The sequence below is a fragment of the Rhinoraja longicauda genome, chromosome 2 (assembly GCF_053455715.1).
Source record: "Rhinoraja longicauda isolate Sanriku21f chromosome 2, sRhiLon1.1, whole genome shotgun sequence".
NCBI classification, from domain to species: Eukaryota; Metazoa; Chordata; class Chondrichthyes; order Rajiformes; family Arhynchobatidae; genus Rhinoraja; species Rhinoraja longicauda.
The window spans coordinates 7533724-7552332 of record NC_135954.1 but is presented as its reverse complement, the minus strand read 5'-3'; the positions used below and the strand labels follow the sequence as shown (position 1 = coordinate 7552332).

General features: G+C 51.1%; 1 protein-coding gene across 1 annotated transcript in view; it reads right to left on the bottom strand.

Annotated features, from left to right (window-relative positions):
• Nucleotides 1-2380: 2380 nt before the first annotated feature.
• Nucleotides 2381-18609, bottom strand: part of LOC144608808 (biogenesis of lysosome-related organelles complex 1 subunit 4-like) — a 16974-nt gene continuing 745 nt past the window's right edge. Inside the window, exons 2-5 of the mRNA XM_078426938.1 lie at nt 18075-18148; nt 16152-16253; nt 11319-11453; nt 2381-3275 (exon numbers count right to left, since the gene is read on the bottom strand). Coding sequence (XP_078283064.1) covers nt 3174-3275; nt 11319-11453; nt 16152-16253; nt 18075-18148 — 413 coding nt within the window. The 3' untranslated portion in view covers nt 2381-3173. The remainder of the gene's footprint in view (nt 3276-11318; nt 11454-16151; nt 16254-18074; nt 18149-18609) is intronic.

The window sequence follows — 18609 nt, the reverse complement described above, 5'->3', positions numbered from 1 at the left end:
GGTCACAAAGTGCTGGAGTAACTCAGGAGACAATTTCTGGACAACACGGATAAGAGACGTTTTGGGTGGGGACCCTTCGCTTGAGCTGATTGGGGGGAGGGAGGGGCAGAAAGAGTAAAGAAGGTTGAGTAAGAGGACGAGGGTGTATCAGGGTGAGAGGTGAATGCAGGCGAGGAGGTTGTTTGAGAAGCAGAAATTAAAACGGAAGGTGGGAGACAAAAGGACTGAAGAGTTGTGAATTGTGAAGCCAGAGGAAGGAATGTAGAACTCGTTAGTTATGTAGGAACTAGTTAGTTTTGTAGTTTCTAACTAGTTAGTTAGAAGTCAGGTGGCACCAAATATGCTTTGAGTTAGATTTTTTTTTAGATCTAGATTAAGAGATACAGCGCAGAAACATTCCCTTCAGCCCACCAGGTCCGCACCGCCCAGCGATCCCCACACTAACTAACACTATCCTGCACCCACTAGGGACAATTTTTACATTTGCCCAGCCAATTAACCTACATACCTGTACGTCTTTGGAGTGTGGGAGGAAACCGACGATCTCGGAGAAAACCCACACAGGTCACAGGGAGAACGTACAAACTCCGTACAGACAGCGCCCGTAGTCAGGATCGAACCTGAGTCGACGGCACTGCATTCACTGTAAGGCAGCAACTCTACCGCTGTGCCACCATGCCGCCCGATGTTAGGCACGGTGGCGCAGCGGTAGAGTTGCTGCCTTACAGCGCCAGAGACCCGGAGTTTGTACGTTCTCCCTACGACCGCGTGGGTTAGATAGAGCTGTAGGGACTGGTGGAATCAAAGGATATGGAGAGAAGGCAGGCACGGGTTACTGATTGTGGATGAAGGGCCAAATGGCCTCCTGCACCTATTTTCTATGTAATGTGGGTCGAGTGGCAAGGGAGAAATAGGTGCAAGTCTGGGTGTGGGAAGAGGAAGTGAAGGTGAGACCCCCCCCCGTAGACAGCATCCGTGGTGAGGATCGAACCCCGGACTCTGGCGCTGTACGGCAGCAACTCTATTGCTGCACCACCGTGCCGCCCTAAATCAGCCCAGTATCTTGAAGATTTGCCATTGTCAGACGAATGGACGCAAATAAATGATAGGATGCTAGGCACGGTGGCGCAGCGGTAGAGTTGCTGCCTTACAGCGCCAGAGACCCGGGTTCAATCCCAACTACAGGTGCTGTCCGTACGTTCTCCCTACGACCGCGTGGGTTTTCTCCGGGTGCTCCGGTTTCCTCCCACACTCTTAAAGACGTACAAGTTTGTAGGGCTAATTGGCTTTGGTAAAAATTATCCTAGTGTGTGTAGGATAGTGCTGGTGGACGGATTGATCGCTGATCGGCAAGGACTCAGAGCACCGTATCTCTAACGTCAACAGTCACCTGTCCATGTTCCCCAGAGATGACCTGCTAATTTACCACAGCACTTTTGTCTCTTTTTTTGGTAAACCAGCATCTGCGGTTCCTCGTTTCTGCAGCATTGCAGGGTGGCCGAAGATGCTGCATGCCTCGGGACTACCTTTGATCGAACCTTCCTGGACTTTATCTTGCACTAAATGTTATTCACTTTATTGTGTAGCTGCACACTGATTTAACTGATTTCTTGATTAGTAGGAGTGTGAGCAGGTTATGGGGGGGGAGGGGAGGAGGAGGAGGAGGAGGAGGAGGAGGCAGGAGAATGGAGTTGAGAGGGAGAGATAGATCAGCCATGATTGAATAGCGGAGTAGACTTGATGGGCTGAATGGCCTAATTCTGCTCCTTGTGAACTTAAACGTTCCCCCTCTCACCTTATGCCCTCTGGTATTGGACTACCACCCTGGGGGAAATAGGTTTAGTTTAGTTTAGAGGCACAGTGCGGAAACAGGCCCTTTCGGCCCATTGGGTCCGCGCCGCCCAGCGATTCCCGCACATCAACACCATCCTACACCCACTAGGGACAATTTTTACATTTTGACCAAGCCAATTAACCTACATACCTGTATGTCTTTGGAGTGTGGGAGGAAACGGAAGATCTCGGAGAAAACCCACGCAGGTCACGGTGAGAACGTACAAACTCCGTACAGACGGCGCCCGTAGTCGGGATTGAACCCGGGTCTCCGGCGCTGCATTCGCTGTAAGGCAGCAACTCTACCGTTGTGCCCTTCTGACTGTCTAGGTTCTGACTGTCTACCCTATCTAGGCCTCTCATCATTTTTCTATACTTCTATCAAATCTCCCCTGGACCTCCGACAGTTCTGGAGAACCCTGACTTGCTTTCAGATGTGTTTGGAGATGCATTCTATCCCGTAGCTCACGAATCATTAAAACAAATGCAGGACAGGAATTTAAAATTGCAATACTGAAAGGCATTTTAATATTTTTCAAAGCAAAAAAGAATTTCAAAATCCAGTGCCCAATAGTCATTAGTACAATAATAGTGATATAAAATTTAACAAAAAAACATTTTAAGTTAGCAAATTTGAAATTTCTTTCTCTAAAGTTAATATAATTAAACAAAGTAGCAAATTTTGGAAATTTGTTATATATTATAATAACAGGATCATAAAAGTGCAAAAAATATGGCTTAGGAATACGATGCACTGCTCGGAACCAGTTCAGACTCAAACAAGGACCAAATCATTGCAAAAACTTAAACAGCACAGGTTTGCTGTTTGTACCTTTAGAAAGATGAGAAGGAATTTGTTTAGTCGGATGGTGGTGAATTTCTGAAATTCATTGCCACATAACGTTGTGGAGACCAAGTCAATGGATATATTGTTAAGGTGGAGATTGAGAGATTTTTGATTAGTACGGGTGTCAGGGGTTATGGGGAGAAGGCAGGAGAATGGGGTTGAGAGGGGTTAAGATAGATCAGCCATGATATTGAATTGCGGAGTAGACTCGATGGGCCGAATGGCCTATTTCTGCTCCGAGAACCTATTATGACAATCATTAAAGTGTACACATACATCCAAAATCAGTCTAAAGTAGCCATCCAACAGTGCATGTATTTAGGCAACAGTTTTACCTCAGGTAATTTTTGGAAGATTCAAAAAGGAAGACAAGATTTGTTTCGCCACTGCCTTAACGCTGGTTCGATAATGTCCGCAACGCTCTGGTTCAGTGCATTCGTCACGGCACAAACAACGGAAGCCCTTCTGTTCTGCCGCTATTATCTCAGCATTATCATTCCTGCTCCTCTGGATTCTCCGTAGTGAAATAATCTTCCGCCCGGAAGAGAGGTGCAATCTCAAACTTTTGCTGTTGCTTCTTTGGCGAGGATGATTTCTACGAGGGGAAAGTAGAGTAAATGGGATCAGAAGCCCCTCCATATTTTGCATCTCAGTACGTCACTCTCTTTTAAATACCAGCAAAAGATCAGTCACTCTTGTTATGGGAATTATGCATCTCCTCCCCCCCTCCCAGACAAGGACAGCACGGTGGCGCAGCGGTAGAGTTGCTGCCTTACAACGCCAGAGACTCGAGTTTGATCCCGACTCAGGGGTGCTGTCTGTACGGAGTTTGTACGTTCTCCCCGTTCCTCCCACACTCCAAAGACGTGCAGGTTTGCAGGTTAATTGGCTTCTGTAAAAACGTGTAAATTGTCCCTCGTGCGAAGGGTAGTGCTGGTGTACGGGGTGATCGCCAGTCAGCACGCACTCCGTGGGCCAAAGGGACGATCTCCATGTTGTATCTCTGGAGTTTGCACCATTGTATATCTCAGCTTTTCACTGAACCTCAGTACACGTGACAATAAACTAAAAGTCTAAATTCTACATCGGTGCATGTATTTAGGCAACAGTTTTGTACCTCAAGTAATTTTTGGAAGATTCTGGCATGCACAATGCTAAGAACTATCTGTGTAAAACGACGTGCCTTTAGGAAGGAGACGAGGTTTTCTCGAGTCAGACGGTGTGTGGAATGAATCTGTGGAATTCATTGCCACAGACGGTTGTGGAAGCCAAGTCTTTGGGTATTTTTAAAGCAGAGATTGACAGATTCTTGATTAGTGCGGGTGTCAAAGGTTACAGGGAGAAGGCAGGAGAATGAGGTTGAGGGGAAAGATAAATCAGCCATGATTGAATGGCGGAGTGGACCTGATAGAGTACTGCTGGACTAGATAGAGCTCTTAATGATAGCGGAGTCAGGGGGTATGGGGAGAAGGCAGGAACGGGGTACTGATTGAGAATGATCAGCCATGATCACATTGAATGGTGGTGCTGGCTCGAAGTGCCGAATGGCCTACTCCTGCACCTATTGTCTATTGCTCCTTTGACGTAGGAACATGAACTATATTAAGCACTCTGTATCTTCCCCTTTACCTATTGAATTCATGTTTGGCCCGATTGTATCTGATCTGCTTGGATAGCGTGCACAAAGCTTTTCACTGCACCGCTGTTCAGTTTAGCCTATTATTGTCACGTGTACTGAGGTAGACAATAGACAATAAGTGCAGGAGTAGGCTATTTGTTTGCTGCGAACCAGTCAATTCAATTGTATTCACATGAATACAATTAAACCATCCACAATGCAAAGGTAAAGGGTACAACATTTAGTGCAAAGACTGGGCTTGTATTCACTGGAGTTTAGAAGGATGAGAGAGGATCGTAGAGAGCCGTATAAAATTATAAAAGGACTGGACAAGCTAGATGCAGGAAAAATGTTCCCAATGTTGGGGGAGTCCAGAACTAGGGGAGGCCATCTAAGAATAAAGGGGAGGCCATTTAAAACTGAGGTGAGAAAAAAAAATTCACCCAGAGTTGTTAATTTGTGGAATTCTCTGCCACAGCGGGCAGTGGAGCCCAATTAGATGAATTTAAAAGAGAGTTAGATAGAGCTCTAGGAGCTAGTGGAATCAAGGGATATGGGGAGAAGGCAGGCACGGGTTACTGATTGTGGATGATCAGCCATGATCACAATGAATGGCGGTGCTGGCTTGAATGGCCAAATGGCCTCCTCCTGCACCTATTTTCTATGTTTCTATAACACTGAAGTCAGATAAAGTCAGATTAAAGATAGTTCAAAGGTCACCAGTGAGGTAGATGGGAGGTCAGTACCGCTGTTGACCTGATGAGTTTAGTTTTATTATTGTCACAATAGACAATAGGTGCAGGAGGAGGCCATTCGGCCCTTCGAGCCAGCACCACCATTCAATGTGATCATGGCTGATCATTCTCAATCAGTACCCCGTTCCTGCCTTCTCCCCATACCCCCTGACTCCACTATCCTTAAGAGCTCTATCTAGCTCTCTCTTGAATGCATTCAGAGAATTGGCCTCCACTGCCTTCTGAGGCAGAGAATTCCACAGATTTACAACTCTCTGACTGAAAAAGGTTTTCCTCATCCTCACGAGGTCCAGTGAATAGCTTTGTCTTGCGTGCTATCCAAACAGACCAGATGCACCAAACATAAATAGAATCAATCCAAACTCAAGTTGAGTACACTATCGCCAGAAACATTTAGACATGGATAGGACATGAGCCAGAGAGTGGGACATGGGCCAAAGGCAGGCTGGTGGGACTAGTGTAGCTGGGGCTAGTGTAGTTAGTCGGTGTGGGCAAGGTGGGCCGATGGGCCTGTTTCCACGCTGTGTGACTCTATCACAAAGAGCAATGGGGATGACAGAAGGCAGAATATGGTTCTCAGCGTTGTGAGAGGCCTTGTCAGCCAAATGGGACGAGTTGAGGAAGACTCCTTGATCAACATGGGCAAGTTTGAGTTGAGTTTATTGTCACGTGTACCGAGGTACAGTGGAAAGCTTTTGTTGCGTGCGACCCAGCCAGAGAAAAGACAATACATGATTACACTAGAGCTGCTCACAGTGTACACACACACGATAAAGGGAATAACGTGAATATCGTTCAGTTTAGTTTCGAGATACAGCGCAGAAACAGGGCTTTCGGCTCACCGAGTCCATACCGACCAGCGATCCCCGCACACTAACACCACCCTGCACACACTAGGGACAATTTACATTTATGCCAAGCCAATTAACCTACAAACCTGTACGTCTTTGGAGCGTGGGACGAAACCGAAGATCTCGGAGAAAACCCACGCAGGTCACGGGGAGAACGTACAAACTCGTGGTCAGGATCGAACCCATGTGGCTTCTGGCTCTGTGAGGCAGCAACTCTACTGCTGCACCACCGTGCCGCCACCGTTTAGTGCAAGATAAAGCCAGTAAAGTCCGATCAAAGATAGTCCGAGGGCTTTGCCCCGATATTGGCGCAAAGGCCCCCGTTTCTGTCTAACGTTACAACGCTGAAGATTTGAAGTCTGCCAGGATGTTTACAAGAATGACCCCAGGAATGAGTGGGTTAACCTATGATGAGCGTTTGTCAGCACTGGGCCTGTGGAGTTTAGAAGGATGAGGGGGGACCTCGTTGAAACGTACAGAATAATGAAAGGCTTGGATAGAGTCGATGTGGATAGTGTAGCGTGTTGATAAAGGCAAGGAGCCAGGTATTTTGGGAAGGTATATTTATTGGTTCGTGGGTCTCAGACGGGTCTAGTCTGCCGGAATGGCTTGGCGCCCAAACCTTGTCCTTTTATCCCTGAGTCCAGGACCGCCTCCCGGGACTGGTCCATTCCCGTGCCGAGGGGTCGGTAGTAGTATGGCCCGACCCTTGGGAGCCGCCACAGTACCCCCCCCCCAGATCCGGAGGCACGAAACGCACTGGTGGTCGCACAACCCGACCGGACCGCGTACGGTAATCGGTTGACAGAGGGGCCGGCGGAGGCACAGTTGGAGAGACAGGCGGTGGGACCCGCAAAGGGGGGCGACCTCGTGGCCGAGGCTGGGCCACCCGTACCGGTTGGTCGATGTCTAAGTGGGCCGGCTTCAGGCGGTCAATTGACACGGCCTCCGGCCGGCCCCCCATGTCCAAAACAAAGGTTGTCTGCCCGTGCTCCAGCACCCGGTACGGGCCTTCATACGGCCTCTGGAGTGGCGCCTGGTGGGCGTCACGGCGCAGGAACACAAAGGCGCAGTCCTGGAGGGCCGATGGCACGTAAGGGCGGAATGTCCCATGGCGGGACGTCGGCACGGGTGCGAGCTTGCCAACTCGCTCTCGGAGGCGATGTAGGGTGGATGAGGGCGGTTCCTCTCGCCCCGGCAACGAGGGCACGAACTCCCCGGGCACCGTGAGCGGAGACCCGTAGACGAGCTCCGCTGAGGATGAAGCCAGGTCTTCCTTGGGGGCAGTCCGGATGCCCAGCAAAACCCATGGTAGCTCGTCCATCCAGTCGGGGCCGGCGAGTCGCGCCTTCAGCGCTGCCTTCAGCTGCCGGTGGAACCTCTCCACCAAGCCGTTTGCCTGCGGGTGATAGGCCGTGGTGTGGTGCAGCCGCACGCCCAACAGGTGGGCCATGGCCGACCACAGCTCGGAGGTGAACTGTGGCCCCCGGTCCGATGAGATGACCACCGGCACACCAAAGCGAGCAATCCAGTGCGCGGCCAACGCACGAGCGCATGTGGCTGTAGATGTATCAGCCAGTGGTATGGCCTCCGGCCACCGCGTGAAGCGGTCCACCACCGTGAAGAGGTGGGTGATGCCCAGGGACGGCGGGAGCGGGCCCACAATGTCCACGTGCAGGTGGTCGAAACGGCGGCAGGGTAGACCGATCCCTTGGAGTGGCGCCCGGACGTGGCGTTGAATTTTCGACGTCTGGCACGGAATGCAGGTGCGGGCCCATTGGCCAACCTGCTTGCGCAGACCATGCCACATGAACCGCGCAGCTACCAAGGAGATCGTTGCCCGGATGGATGGGTGAGCCAGCCCGTGGACCACGTCGAACACCCTCCTGCGCCACGCGGCCGGGACGATGGGGCGCGGCTGACCTGCCGACACATCGCACAGTATCGTCGTCGCTCCGGGGCCGAGGGGAACATCCTCAAGGCGGAGGCCAGAGATGGCAGTCCGGTAGGCGGGCATCTCCCCGTCCGTTAGTTGGGCCTCCGCCAGGGCAGAATAATCAATGCCGGGTGCCACTTCTAACACGGCATTGATGGCGGGGCGAGACAATGCGTCGGCCACCCGGTTTTCCTTCCCCTCGATAAAGCGGATGGAGGTGGTAAATTCGGATATGTAGGCCAACTGGCGCTGCTGTCGGGCGGACCATGGGTCGGAGACCTTTGCCAGTGCGAAAGTGAGCGGCTTGTGGTCCGTGTAAGCGGTGAACGGGCGGCCCTCCAGAAAATAGCGGAAGTGACGAACGGCCAGGTACAGGGCGAGGAGCTCGCGGTCGAAAGCGCTGTACTTCTTCTGGGCATTGTCGAGGTGCCGGCTGAAGAAGGCCAGGGGGCGCCAACCCCCGTCCGTGAGTTGCTCCAGTACGCCACCAACCGCCAACTCTGAGGCGTCCACTGTAAGGGCTGTCGGGGCATCCTCCCGTGGGTGAACAAGCAGCACAGCCAGAGCCAGGGCCTCCTTCGCGCCGTCAAAGGCTGTTACGGCCTCGTCGGTCCACACGACGGTCTTACGCTTGCCCGCCAGCAGCTCGTATAGCGGCCGCATGATGTGGGCCGCGGATGGCAGGAACCGGTGATAAAATGCCACCATGCCGACGAACTCCTGCAGGCCACGCACCGAGGACGGACGGGGAAACCGGCGGATGGCGTCTACTTTGTCCGGCAGGGGAACCGCTCCTTGCGAGGACACACGGTGGCCGAGAAAGTCGATTGTGGCCACGCCAAAGCGGCACTTGGCGAGGTTTATGGCCAACCCGTGTTCGCTGAGCCGCTGGAAAAGCTGCCGGAGGTGAGCACAGTGCTCCTGCCGCGAGCGGCTGGCTACCAAGATGTCGTCGAGGTAGACGAACAGGAAATCCAACCCGCGACAAACGCCGTTCATTAATCGTTGGAATGACTGGGCGGCGTTCTTGAGGCCGAACGGCATCCGTACGAACTCGTAGAGTCCGAACGGCGTGATGATTGCCGTCTTGGGTACATCCTCCGGGTGGACCGGGATCTGGTTGTAACCTCGCACCAGATCCACCTTTGAAAATATCGTGGCCCCAGCCAAATGGGCATTGAAGTCCTGGATGTGGGGCACGGGGTATCGGTCCTCGGCGGTAGCGACGTTCAGCCGCCGATAATCCCCGCAAGGCCTCCAGCCCCCGTTTGCCTTGGGGACCATGTGGAGTGGAGATGCCCATGGGCTGTTGGAAGGGCGGACGATCCCCAAGGACTCCATCATACGGAACTCCTGTCGTGCCAGGCGTAGTTTCTCAGGTGGGAGTCGGCGTGCTCGTGCGTGGAGGGGTGGGCCGGTAGTCGTGATGTAATGGTACACCCCATGCTTGGGGGTCGATGACCGGAATTGCGGGGCCATAATATCCGGAAAGTCCGCCAGCACCCGAGCGAAATGGGAGTCCACGGATGACAGCGGGCGTATAACGGGGTCGTTCAGCCGCAACGCGATGGGCTCCATCGTGGCGGAGTGGACCAAGCGCTGCTGCCTGACGTCCACGAGGAGAGAATGAGCCCGCAGAAAGTCGGCCCCGAGCAACGGCTGGGAGACGTCGGCGATTGTAAACAGCCATGTAAAATGACTGGCGCCGAAAACGATGTGGACCGTGCGGACGCCATACGTCTGGATAATGCTCCCATTTGCCGCGGTGAGGATGGGCCCCCGCTTCCCAGAACGAATGTCCAGCGGCGAAGGGGGCAGGACGCTCAGCTCCGCCCCGGTATCCACGAGGAAGCGGCTCCCGGACCGCCGATCCCAGGCGAAGAGGCGGTGAATCTGGCCGGCCACCGCAGGGACTATTGGTAGCCGGCCCCGGCGTTTCCCGGAAATGTGCACGGCTGGCGGCATTGTCGGGATGCCGCACCCCAGCGCTGGTGGTAATAACACCAGTACCTCTTGCTGGTGCTGGCTGGAGCCTGCTGATGTGGGACTGCAGGTGCACGACCCGCAATGGCCACCGGGGGCGATCTCGCAGGCCTCCGGGACGTAGCTGTCACTCCTTCCACAGCTCCCCCGCCCGACCGGAGAAAATCGGGCGCTTCTCGAGTGACGTTTAGCGCACTGACGTCATCACGGCGCGCCGCCCACAGCGCGTCCGCGCGCCTGCCGAGGGCCCGGGTGTCTTCAAAGGAGACGTCGGTGAGTTGCAGGCGAATGTCGGCCGGCAGCAGGTGCAGGTACGTATACTCGAACATCAGGCACGGTCTGTGCCCGTCGAGCAGCGCGACCATCTCCTTCAGGAGGCTAGATGGGCGCCGGTCACCGAGGCCTGGCATGTGGAGGAGCCTTTCGGCCCGCTCCATTCGGGTTAGCCCGTAGGTTTGGAGCAGCAGCTCCTTAAGGGCTTTATATTTACCGTCGGCCGGTGGGTCCTGGAGGAACTCCGTTACCTCTTCGGCCGCGTCCTGGTCAAGGGCTCCCACCAGGTGGAAAAAACGGGTGTCATCCGTTACGTTGCCCCGCAGCTGGAACTGGGCCTCCGCCTGGTAAAACCAAATGCGAGCCCGGGTGGTCCAGAAGGTCGGGAGCTTGATGCCTACCGCGTCGACAGCTGGGGCCTGGTCGGCCTGCGAGCCGGACGGGCGGTCGGCTTCTGTTTTCTTGTCCATCCTAATGAATGGACCGTCGGGGTCACCAATGTAGCGTGTTGATAAAGGCAAGGAGCCAGGTATTTTGGGAAGGTATATTTATTGGTTCGTGGGTCTCAGACGGGTCTAGTCTGCCGGAATGGCTTGGCGCCCAAACCTTGTCCTTTTATCCCTGAGTCCAGGACCGCCTCCCGGGACTGGTCCATTCCCGTGCCGAGGGGTCGGTAGTAGTATGGCCCGACCCTTGGGAGCCGCCACAATAGGATGTTTACACTAGTGGGAGAGTCGAGGACCAGAGGTCAATTAAAGAACGTTCTTTTAGGAAGGAGATGAGGATAAATTTCGTTAGTCAGAGAGTGGTGAATTTGTGGAATTCTTTGCCACAGAAGACTGTGGAGGTCAAGTCAATGGATATTTTGAGATAGGAGAATAAGAGATAGATAGATTATTGATTAGTACAGGCATCAGAGGTTGTGGGGAGAAGGCAGGAGAATGGGGTTAGGAGGGAGAGATAGATCAGCCATGATTGAACGGTGGAGTAGCAATTTTCCCTAAATAGGTCATAAGATCACAAGGAACAGGAGAAGATTTAGGCCATTCGGCCCATCAAGCTACTCCACAAATGGGCCGAGTGGCCTAAATCTTCTCCTATTCCTTGTGATGTTATGACCTATTTAGGGAAATTGCTATTGAGGCCACTGTCAAACAAGTACAAACAGTTGCTACAACAGCCACAAAACGTAAAAAGCGCATTGTCAAAACACGTTACTCACGTTAAAGAATGCCGAAGGGCTGAACGACTGCAGCATTTTTCTAAACGCACTGGGAAAGGTCCCGAACTCTGCTTCAGCCCGTGTTACCTGGTCATCCAGCGTAGATAGGTTCTGACCAACCATCTTAACAAAGGCCTGAAAATTCCATTGGACATTTATGAGGCCTGAAATTCAAATATCTACATTTTCAAATGATTGCAATGTGTTAATTCTTGAATATAAGTTGAACTGCCGAAAAAATAGATGAGCTTGAATCTCGGAGTGACATTTCATTGCTACATTATGTGAAAGCCTTCCTCTGTTTAGACTTTACTTTAGAGATACAGCACGGCAACAGGCCCTTCAGGTAGGTTAACGCGGACTGAGCGGAGGTGTCCAGCGAAACGATCGCCGAGCCTGCGCTTGGTCTCGCCGATACACAGGAGTCCGCACCTGGAACAGCGGATACAGTAGATGAGCTTGGAGGTGCAAGCGAACCTCTGCCTCACCTGGAAAGACTGTTGGGGTCCTTGGACGGAGTCGAGGGGGGAGGTACAGGGACAGGTGTTGCAGGGGAAAGTGCCTGGGGAGGGGGTGGTTTGCGTGGGAAGGGACGAGTGGACCAGGGAATTATGGAGGGAACGGTCTCTGTGGAAAGCAGAAAGGGGTGGAGATGGGAAGATGTGGCCAATAGTGGGGTCCTGTTGGAGGTGGCGAAAATGTTGGGCGGATTATACGTTGTATACAACGGCTGATGGGTTGGAAGGGGAGGACAAGGGGGTTCTGCCCTTGTTACAAATGGGGGGAGGGGGAGCAAGAACAACACCTGTCCCTTTACCTCCATCCTCGACTCCGTCTAAGGACCCCAACACTCTTTTCAGGTGAGGCAGAGGTTCACTTGCACCTCCTCCAACCTCATCTACTGTATCCGCTGTTCCAGGTGTCAACCCCTGTATATCGGCGAGACCAGGCGCAGGCTCGGCGATCGTTTCGCTGAACACCTCCGCTCAGTCCGCCTTAACCAACCTGATCTCCCAGTGTTCTTTTTTTTAAAAGGAGGTACGTAGAGGTATTATAGGCCAGTGAGCCTTACGTCAATGATAAGGGAAGCTCGCCGAGAGGATTCTTCTGGATAGGACGTACTCCTATTTGGAAAAGAATGGAGAAATTAAGGAAAATCTTGCCCAGAGTAAGGGAATCGAGGACCAGAGGACATAGGTTTAAGGTGGGGTGGGGGGGGGGGGAGATAGATTTAATAGGAAATTGAGGGGTAACTTTTTCCACACAAAGGGTGGTGGGTGTATGGAACAAGCTGCCAGAGGAGGTAGCAACGGTTAAGAAACATTCATACAGGTACATTGATAGGACAGGTTTAGAGGGATAAGGACTAAACATAGGCAGGTGGCACTAGTGTAGATGGGACATGTTGCTCGATGTAGGCAGGTTGGGCCGAAGGGCATGTTTCCATGCTGCATGACTCTGACTCGAGGGGCAAAGGTTAGTGGAGATGTGCAGGGCAAGTTTTATAAAATAACTAGAGAAGGATGGATGTCTAGAGCTCAAAGCCAAAGAGATAGGATAGTTCTACGATGCGAGTGTGGCCTGGGTTCGATCCTGACTACAGGTGCTGTCTGTACGGAGTTTGTACGTTCTCCTCGTGACTGACCGCAAGGGTTTTCTCCGAGATCTTCGGTTTCCTCCCACACTCTAAAGATGTACAGGTTTGTAGGTTCCTTGTGGCTTTATATAAATTGTCCCTAGTATGTGTAGGATAGTGTTAATCTGAAGGGCGGTCACGGTGGCGCAGCGGTAGAGTTGCTGCCTTAGAGCGAATGCAGCGCCGGAGACCCAGGTTCCATCCCGACTACGGGCGCCGTCTGTACGGAGTTTGTACGTTCTCCCCCGTGACCTGCGTGGGTTTTCTCCGAGATCTTCCAAGCCAATTAACCTACAGGTTTATAGGATTAATCGGCTTGGTAAATGTAAATAATTGTCCATCGTGGGTGCAGGATAGTGTTAATGTGCGGGGGTGGATCGCTGGTCGGCGCGGCCCCGGTGGGCCGAAGGGCCTGTTTCCGCGCTGCATCTCTAAACTAAAACTAAAGTGCAATCCCCCCCTTCCCCCAAAACAGCGCCAGAAACCCAGGCTAGATTCTGGGTGGATCCTCTGTACTCCAAGCCCCCACCGTTCAGGCTCGGAGACAACGTGCGTTACCCAGTGAACCCTGGCCAACATCATATGACCACATTAAAAACCTGAAGCATTTCTCCTCCCTCCACAATAAATGAAGAGGTTTTAATTGGCAGGAGCGGCACACGGATTAAAGATAATTGGCAATAAGGAAGATTATTAAAACATTTATGATACGCAGTGACAGCCTGGAATATTTCTTCTGGACAGGCATTTGAAACAAACTCAACAGTAGCCTTATAGTAATAGTCCAGAAAGGCTACAGAGGCATTGGAAAGGCTGCAGAGGAGGTTTATCAGAATAGATCCCTGGATTAGGGGGGCATTAGCTACAAGGAGAGATTGGGTAGGGGGAGGGGGATCTTATAGAGATGCACAAAATAATGGGAGGAATAGATTGGGTAGACACACAAAGTCTCTAGCCCAGAGTAGGGGAAACGAGAACCAGAGGACATAGGTTTTTGGGCTTGTATTCACTGGAGTTTAGAAGGATGAGACGGGATCTTATAGAAACGCATAAAATTATAAAAGGACTGGACAAGCTAGATGCAGGAAAAATGTTCCCAATGTTGGGGGAGTCCAGAATCAGGGGCCACAGTCTTAGAATAAAGGGAAGGCCATTTAAAACTGAGATGCGAATAAACTTTTTCACCCAGAGAGTTGTGAATCTGTGGAATTCTCTGCCACAGAGGGCAGTGGAGGCCAATTCACTGGATGAATTTAAAAGAGAGTTAGATAAAGCTCTAGGGGCTAGTGGAATCAAGGGATATGGGGAGAAGGCAGGCACGGGTTACTGATTGTGGATGATCAGCCATGATCACAATGAATGGCTGTGCTGGCTCGAAGGGACGAATGGCCTCCTCCTGCACCTATTTACTATGTTTCTATGTTTACGGTGAGGGGTGGGGAGGGCAGGAGGGGAAATATTTAATAGGAACCTGAGGGGTAACTTTTTCCACACAGAGGGTGGTGGGTGTATGGAACAAGCTGCCAGAGGTAGTTGACGCAGGGACTATCCCAACCTTTAACAATTAGACAGGTACATGGATAGGACAGGTTTGGAGGGATATGGGCCAAACGCAGGCAAGTGGGATGAGTGTAGATGGGGCATGTTGGTCGGTGTGGGCACGTTGGGCCAGAAGGCCTGTTTCCACACTGTATGACCACGACTCTACGACAGGCTTGGATTCTTTTCTCTGTGTTGCTGGAGGTTGACGGGGAGACCTGATAGCACTATGTAACGTTATGAGGAATAGATAGGGCAGACAGTCAGAATCTTTTCCAATCTTCAACTGATCTTATATGGAAGTTTACAAAGTCATGGTTGCTAGAGGAATAAAAGACACAAAATGTTGGGAGTAACTCAGCGGGCCAGGCAGCATCTCTGGAGAGCATGGATTGGTGACGTTTTGGGTCGGGACCCTTCTTCAGACTGATTGTGGTGAATGGAGGGGGTGGGGAAGAAAGCTGGGAGGGGCAGGACTAAACCAGGCAAGTAATGCATGGGACAGACACACAACTCAGCTGGTCAGGCAACATCTCTGGAGAGAAGGAACGGGTGACGTTTTGGATCGAGACTCAGCGGGACAGGCAGCATCGCTAGAGAATGGACTAATTGTGTCGCTACGTCTATGGTCTTAGAGAACACAGATAGGTGATGTTTCAGGTTGGGATCCTACCTCATACTGATTGTGGTGGGTGGAGAGTTTGAGGAAGAAAGCTGGAAGGGATGAAGGGCAGGACAAAGCCAGGCAAGTAATAGGTGGATACAGATGAGGGGGGGGGGGGGGGGGGCGGGGGGAATTAATATGCAGATGTTTGGACAAAGGGCAAAAATGTGAAGATAGCAGGTGTGAGACAAAATTATGGGCGGCACAGTGGCGCAGCGGTAGAGTTGCTGCCTTACAGCGAATGCAGCGCCGGAGACCCGGGTTCGATCCTGACTACGGGCGCTGTCTGCATGGAGTTTGTAGGTTCTCCCCATGACCTGTGTGGGTTTTCTCCGAGATCTTTGGTTTCCTCCCACACTCCAAAGACGTACAGGTGTGTAGATTAATTGGCTTGGTGTAAATGTAAAAATTGTCCTTAGTGGGTTTAGGATAGTGTTAGTGTGTGGGGATCGCTGGTCGGTGCGGACCCGGTGGGCTGAAAGGGCCTGTTTCCGCGCTGTATCTCTAAACTTTAAAAAAAAGGATTGAAGAGTGTGAATTTTGAGATCAGAGGAATGAATGCAGGGAAATGTAGACGGTGGTTCCCTAAAAGCATTATTTTTTAATAATATTATAAATCATTAGTTTAGTTTAGAGATACTGTGTGGAAACAGGCCCTTCGGCCCACCAAGTCTGCGCCGACCAGCGATCCCTGTACACTAGCACTATCCTGTACACACTCGGGCCAATTTACAATTTTACTAAAGCCAATTAACCTACAAACTTTTACGTCTTTGGAGTGTTGGAGGAAACCGAAGATCTCGGAGAAAATCCAAGCAGGTCACGGGGAGAACGTACAAACTCCGCACAGACAAGCAGCGGTGGTCAGGATTGAACCCGGGTCTGTGGCGCTGTCAGGCAGCAACTCTACCGCTGTGCCACCGTGCCCCTTGCAGAATGAAACAAGAGTTCCTACAAAGAGGAGATACACTTGGATTAACAGTTAACTGCTCACCTCGAGTTTATCAATCTTTTTGTACATGTGCTTCATTTCATCCGCTTTGGCATGGATTTCAGGGATATTTTCATTCATAATCTGAGAAGAATCATTTCGAATCTACAACAGGAAAGAACGTTTACAGTATTACGAATCCTGCTTTACGAAAGGTTAGAACAACACACTTGTGTTTCAGCAACATAACATGTTATCAGAAGAAGGGTCTCGACCCGAAACGTCACCCATTCCTTCTCTCCAGAGATGCCGCCTGTCCCGCTGAGTTGCTCCAGCATTTTTGTGTCTACTTTCGATTTGAACCAGCATCTGCAGTTCTTTCTTACACATAACCTGCTATGTTGTTCAAGGAGTCTGCAAAACTCCAACTAACTTTTCATAAGTTTCTAGTCCAGGTAGTGTCTGCCCATCAAGTCCATCTATCTTTGAGGTGAATGTGAATCATATTTCAGTTAGACTTGGGATGAGGCATTACTGTGTCTCTTCATAGGTGATGGCAGCAGAACCAGGCCATTCGGCTCATCGTCCACTCCGCCATTCAATCATGGCTGATCTATCTTTCCCTCTCAACCCCATTCTCCTGCCTTCTCCCCATAACCCCTGACACCCGTACTAATCAAGAATTTATCCATTTGCCTTAAAAATATCCATTGCATTGGCCTCCACAGCCATCTGTGGCAAATAATTCCACAGATTCTCCACCCACTGACTAAAGAAATTCCTCCTCATCTCCTTCCTAAAGGAACATCCTTTAATTCAGAGTCCTAGACTCTCCCACTAGTGGAAACATCCTCTCCACATCCTCTTTGTCTGTGTTTCTTGAGAAACACAGTACGGTTTAACCAAGATCTATCAATCTACACCTTAACAATATCTATCCATTGACTTGGCCTCCACAGCAGTCTGTGGTAAAGAATTTTACAGATACATCACCCTGTGACTAAAGAAATCCCTTCTCATCTCCTTTCTAAAAGTACGTCCTTTTATTCTGAAGCTGTGCCCTCTGGTCGCTAGTGGAAACATCCTCTCCACATCCACTCTATCCAGGTCTTTCACTATTCGCTAAGTTTAATTGAGGCCTTTGAGCCCACTGAGTCCATCAATCACTCTTTCACTGCTTCTATGCTATCTCACTTTCTCATCCACTCCCTTCAATAAACAATAGGTGCAGGAGTAGGCCATTCGGCCCTTCGAGCCAGCACCACCATTCAATGTGATCATGGCTGATCATTCTCAATCAGTACCCCGTTCCTGCCTTCAGACCCATACCCCCTGACTCCGCTATCCTTAAGAGCTCTATCTAGCTCTCTCTTGAATGCATTCAGAGAACTGGCCTTCACTGCCTTCTGAGGCAGAGAATTCCACAGATTCACAACTCTCTGACTGAAAAAGTTTTTCCTCATCTCCGTTCTAAATGGCCTACCCCTTATTCTTAAACTGTGGCCCCTTGTTCTGGACTCCCCCAACATTGGGAACATGTTTCCTGCCTCTAACGTGTGCAACCCCTTAATAATCTTATACGTTTCGATAAGATCCCCTCTCATCCTTCACACTAGAGCGCAATTTACAGAAGCCGATTAACCTACAAACCCGCAGGTGTTTGGGATGCGGGAGGAAACCGGAGCACCCCGACGGAAACCCACGCGGTCACGGGGTGGAGAATGTGCGAACTTCACACAGTCGGCAGCCTGGGTCGGGATCGAACATCGGTCTCTGGCGCTGCCGTGAGGCAGCAGCTCACCTGCTGCGCCACCCGTGACATGTGCAAGCAAACTAACTTCTTAAATGGTTGCTGTCACCCACAAATCATCGAACAATGCGGACAATGGTCACAGAGAACATGCGCAAGATGTGACTGGCGTAAAGGAAGATACCGCAACAAAAGCACTGGTGAAGAGCAAAAATAAGGATGTTTCAACCACTTACCATCTCCAACAGCCCACAGAATTCATCCACTCTGGTCAGCATTTCTTCTAAGCACGTCTCCAAATCCTGAATCTGTAACTCAAAAACAATCCGAGCTGTACTCAAGGACACAAGGTGCAGGAGTAACTCAGTGGGTCCGGCAGCATCTGCAGAGAATATGGCTAAGGGACGGTTCGGATCGGGACCCTTCTTTAGACAGTTGTACTGTCTTGAAAATGAGACCAGCACAGTGCCTGTAATAAAGAACTCTCTTTAGTCAGAGGGTGGCGAACCTGTGGAATTCATTGCCACAGAAGGCTGTGGAGGCCAAGGCATTGTGTTTTTTTAAGGTGGAGAATGATAGATTCTTGATTAGTACTGGTGTCAGGGGTTATGATGAGAAGGCAGGAGAATGGGGTTGAGGGGGAAAGATAGATCAGCTATGATTGAACATGATCAGCCATGATCACATTGAATGGCGGTGCTGGCTCAAAGGGCCGAATGGCCTCCTCCTGCACCTATTGTCTATCGTCTATTGATTGAACGGCGGAGTTGG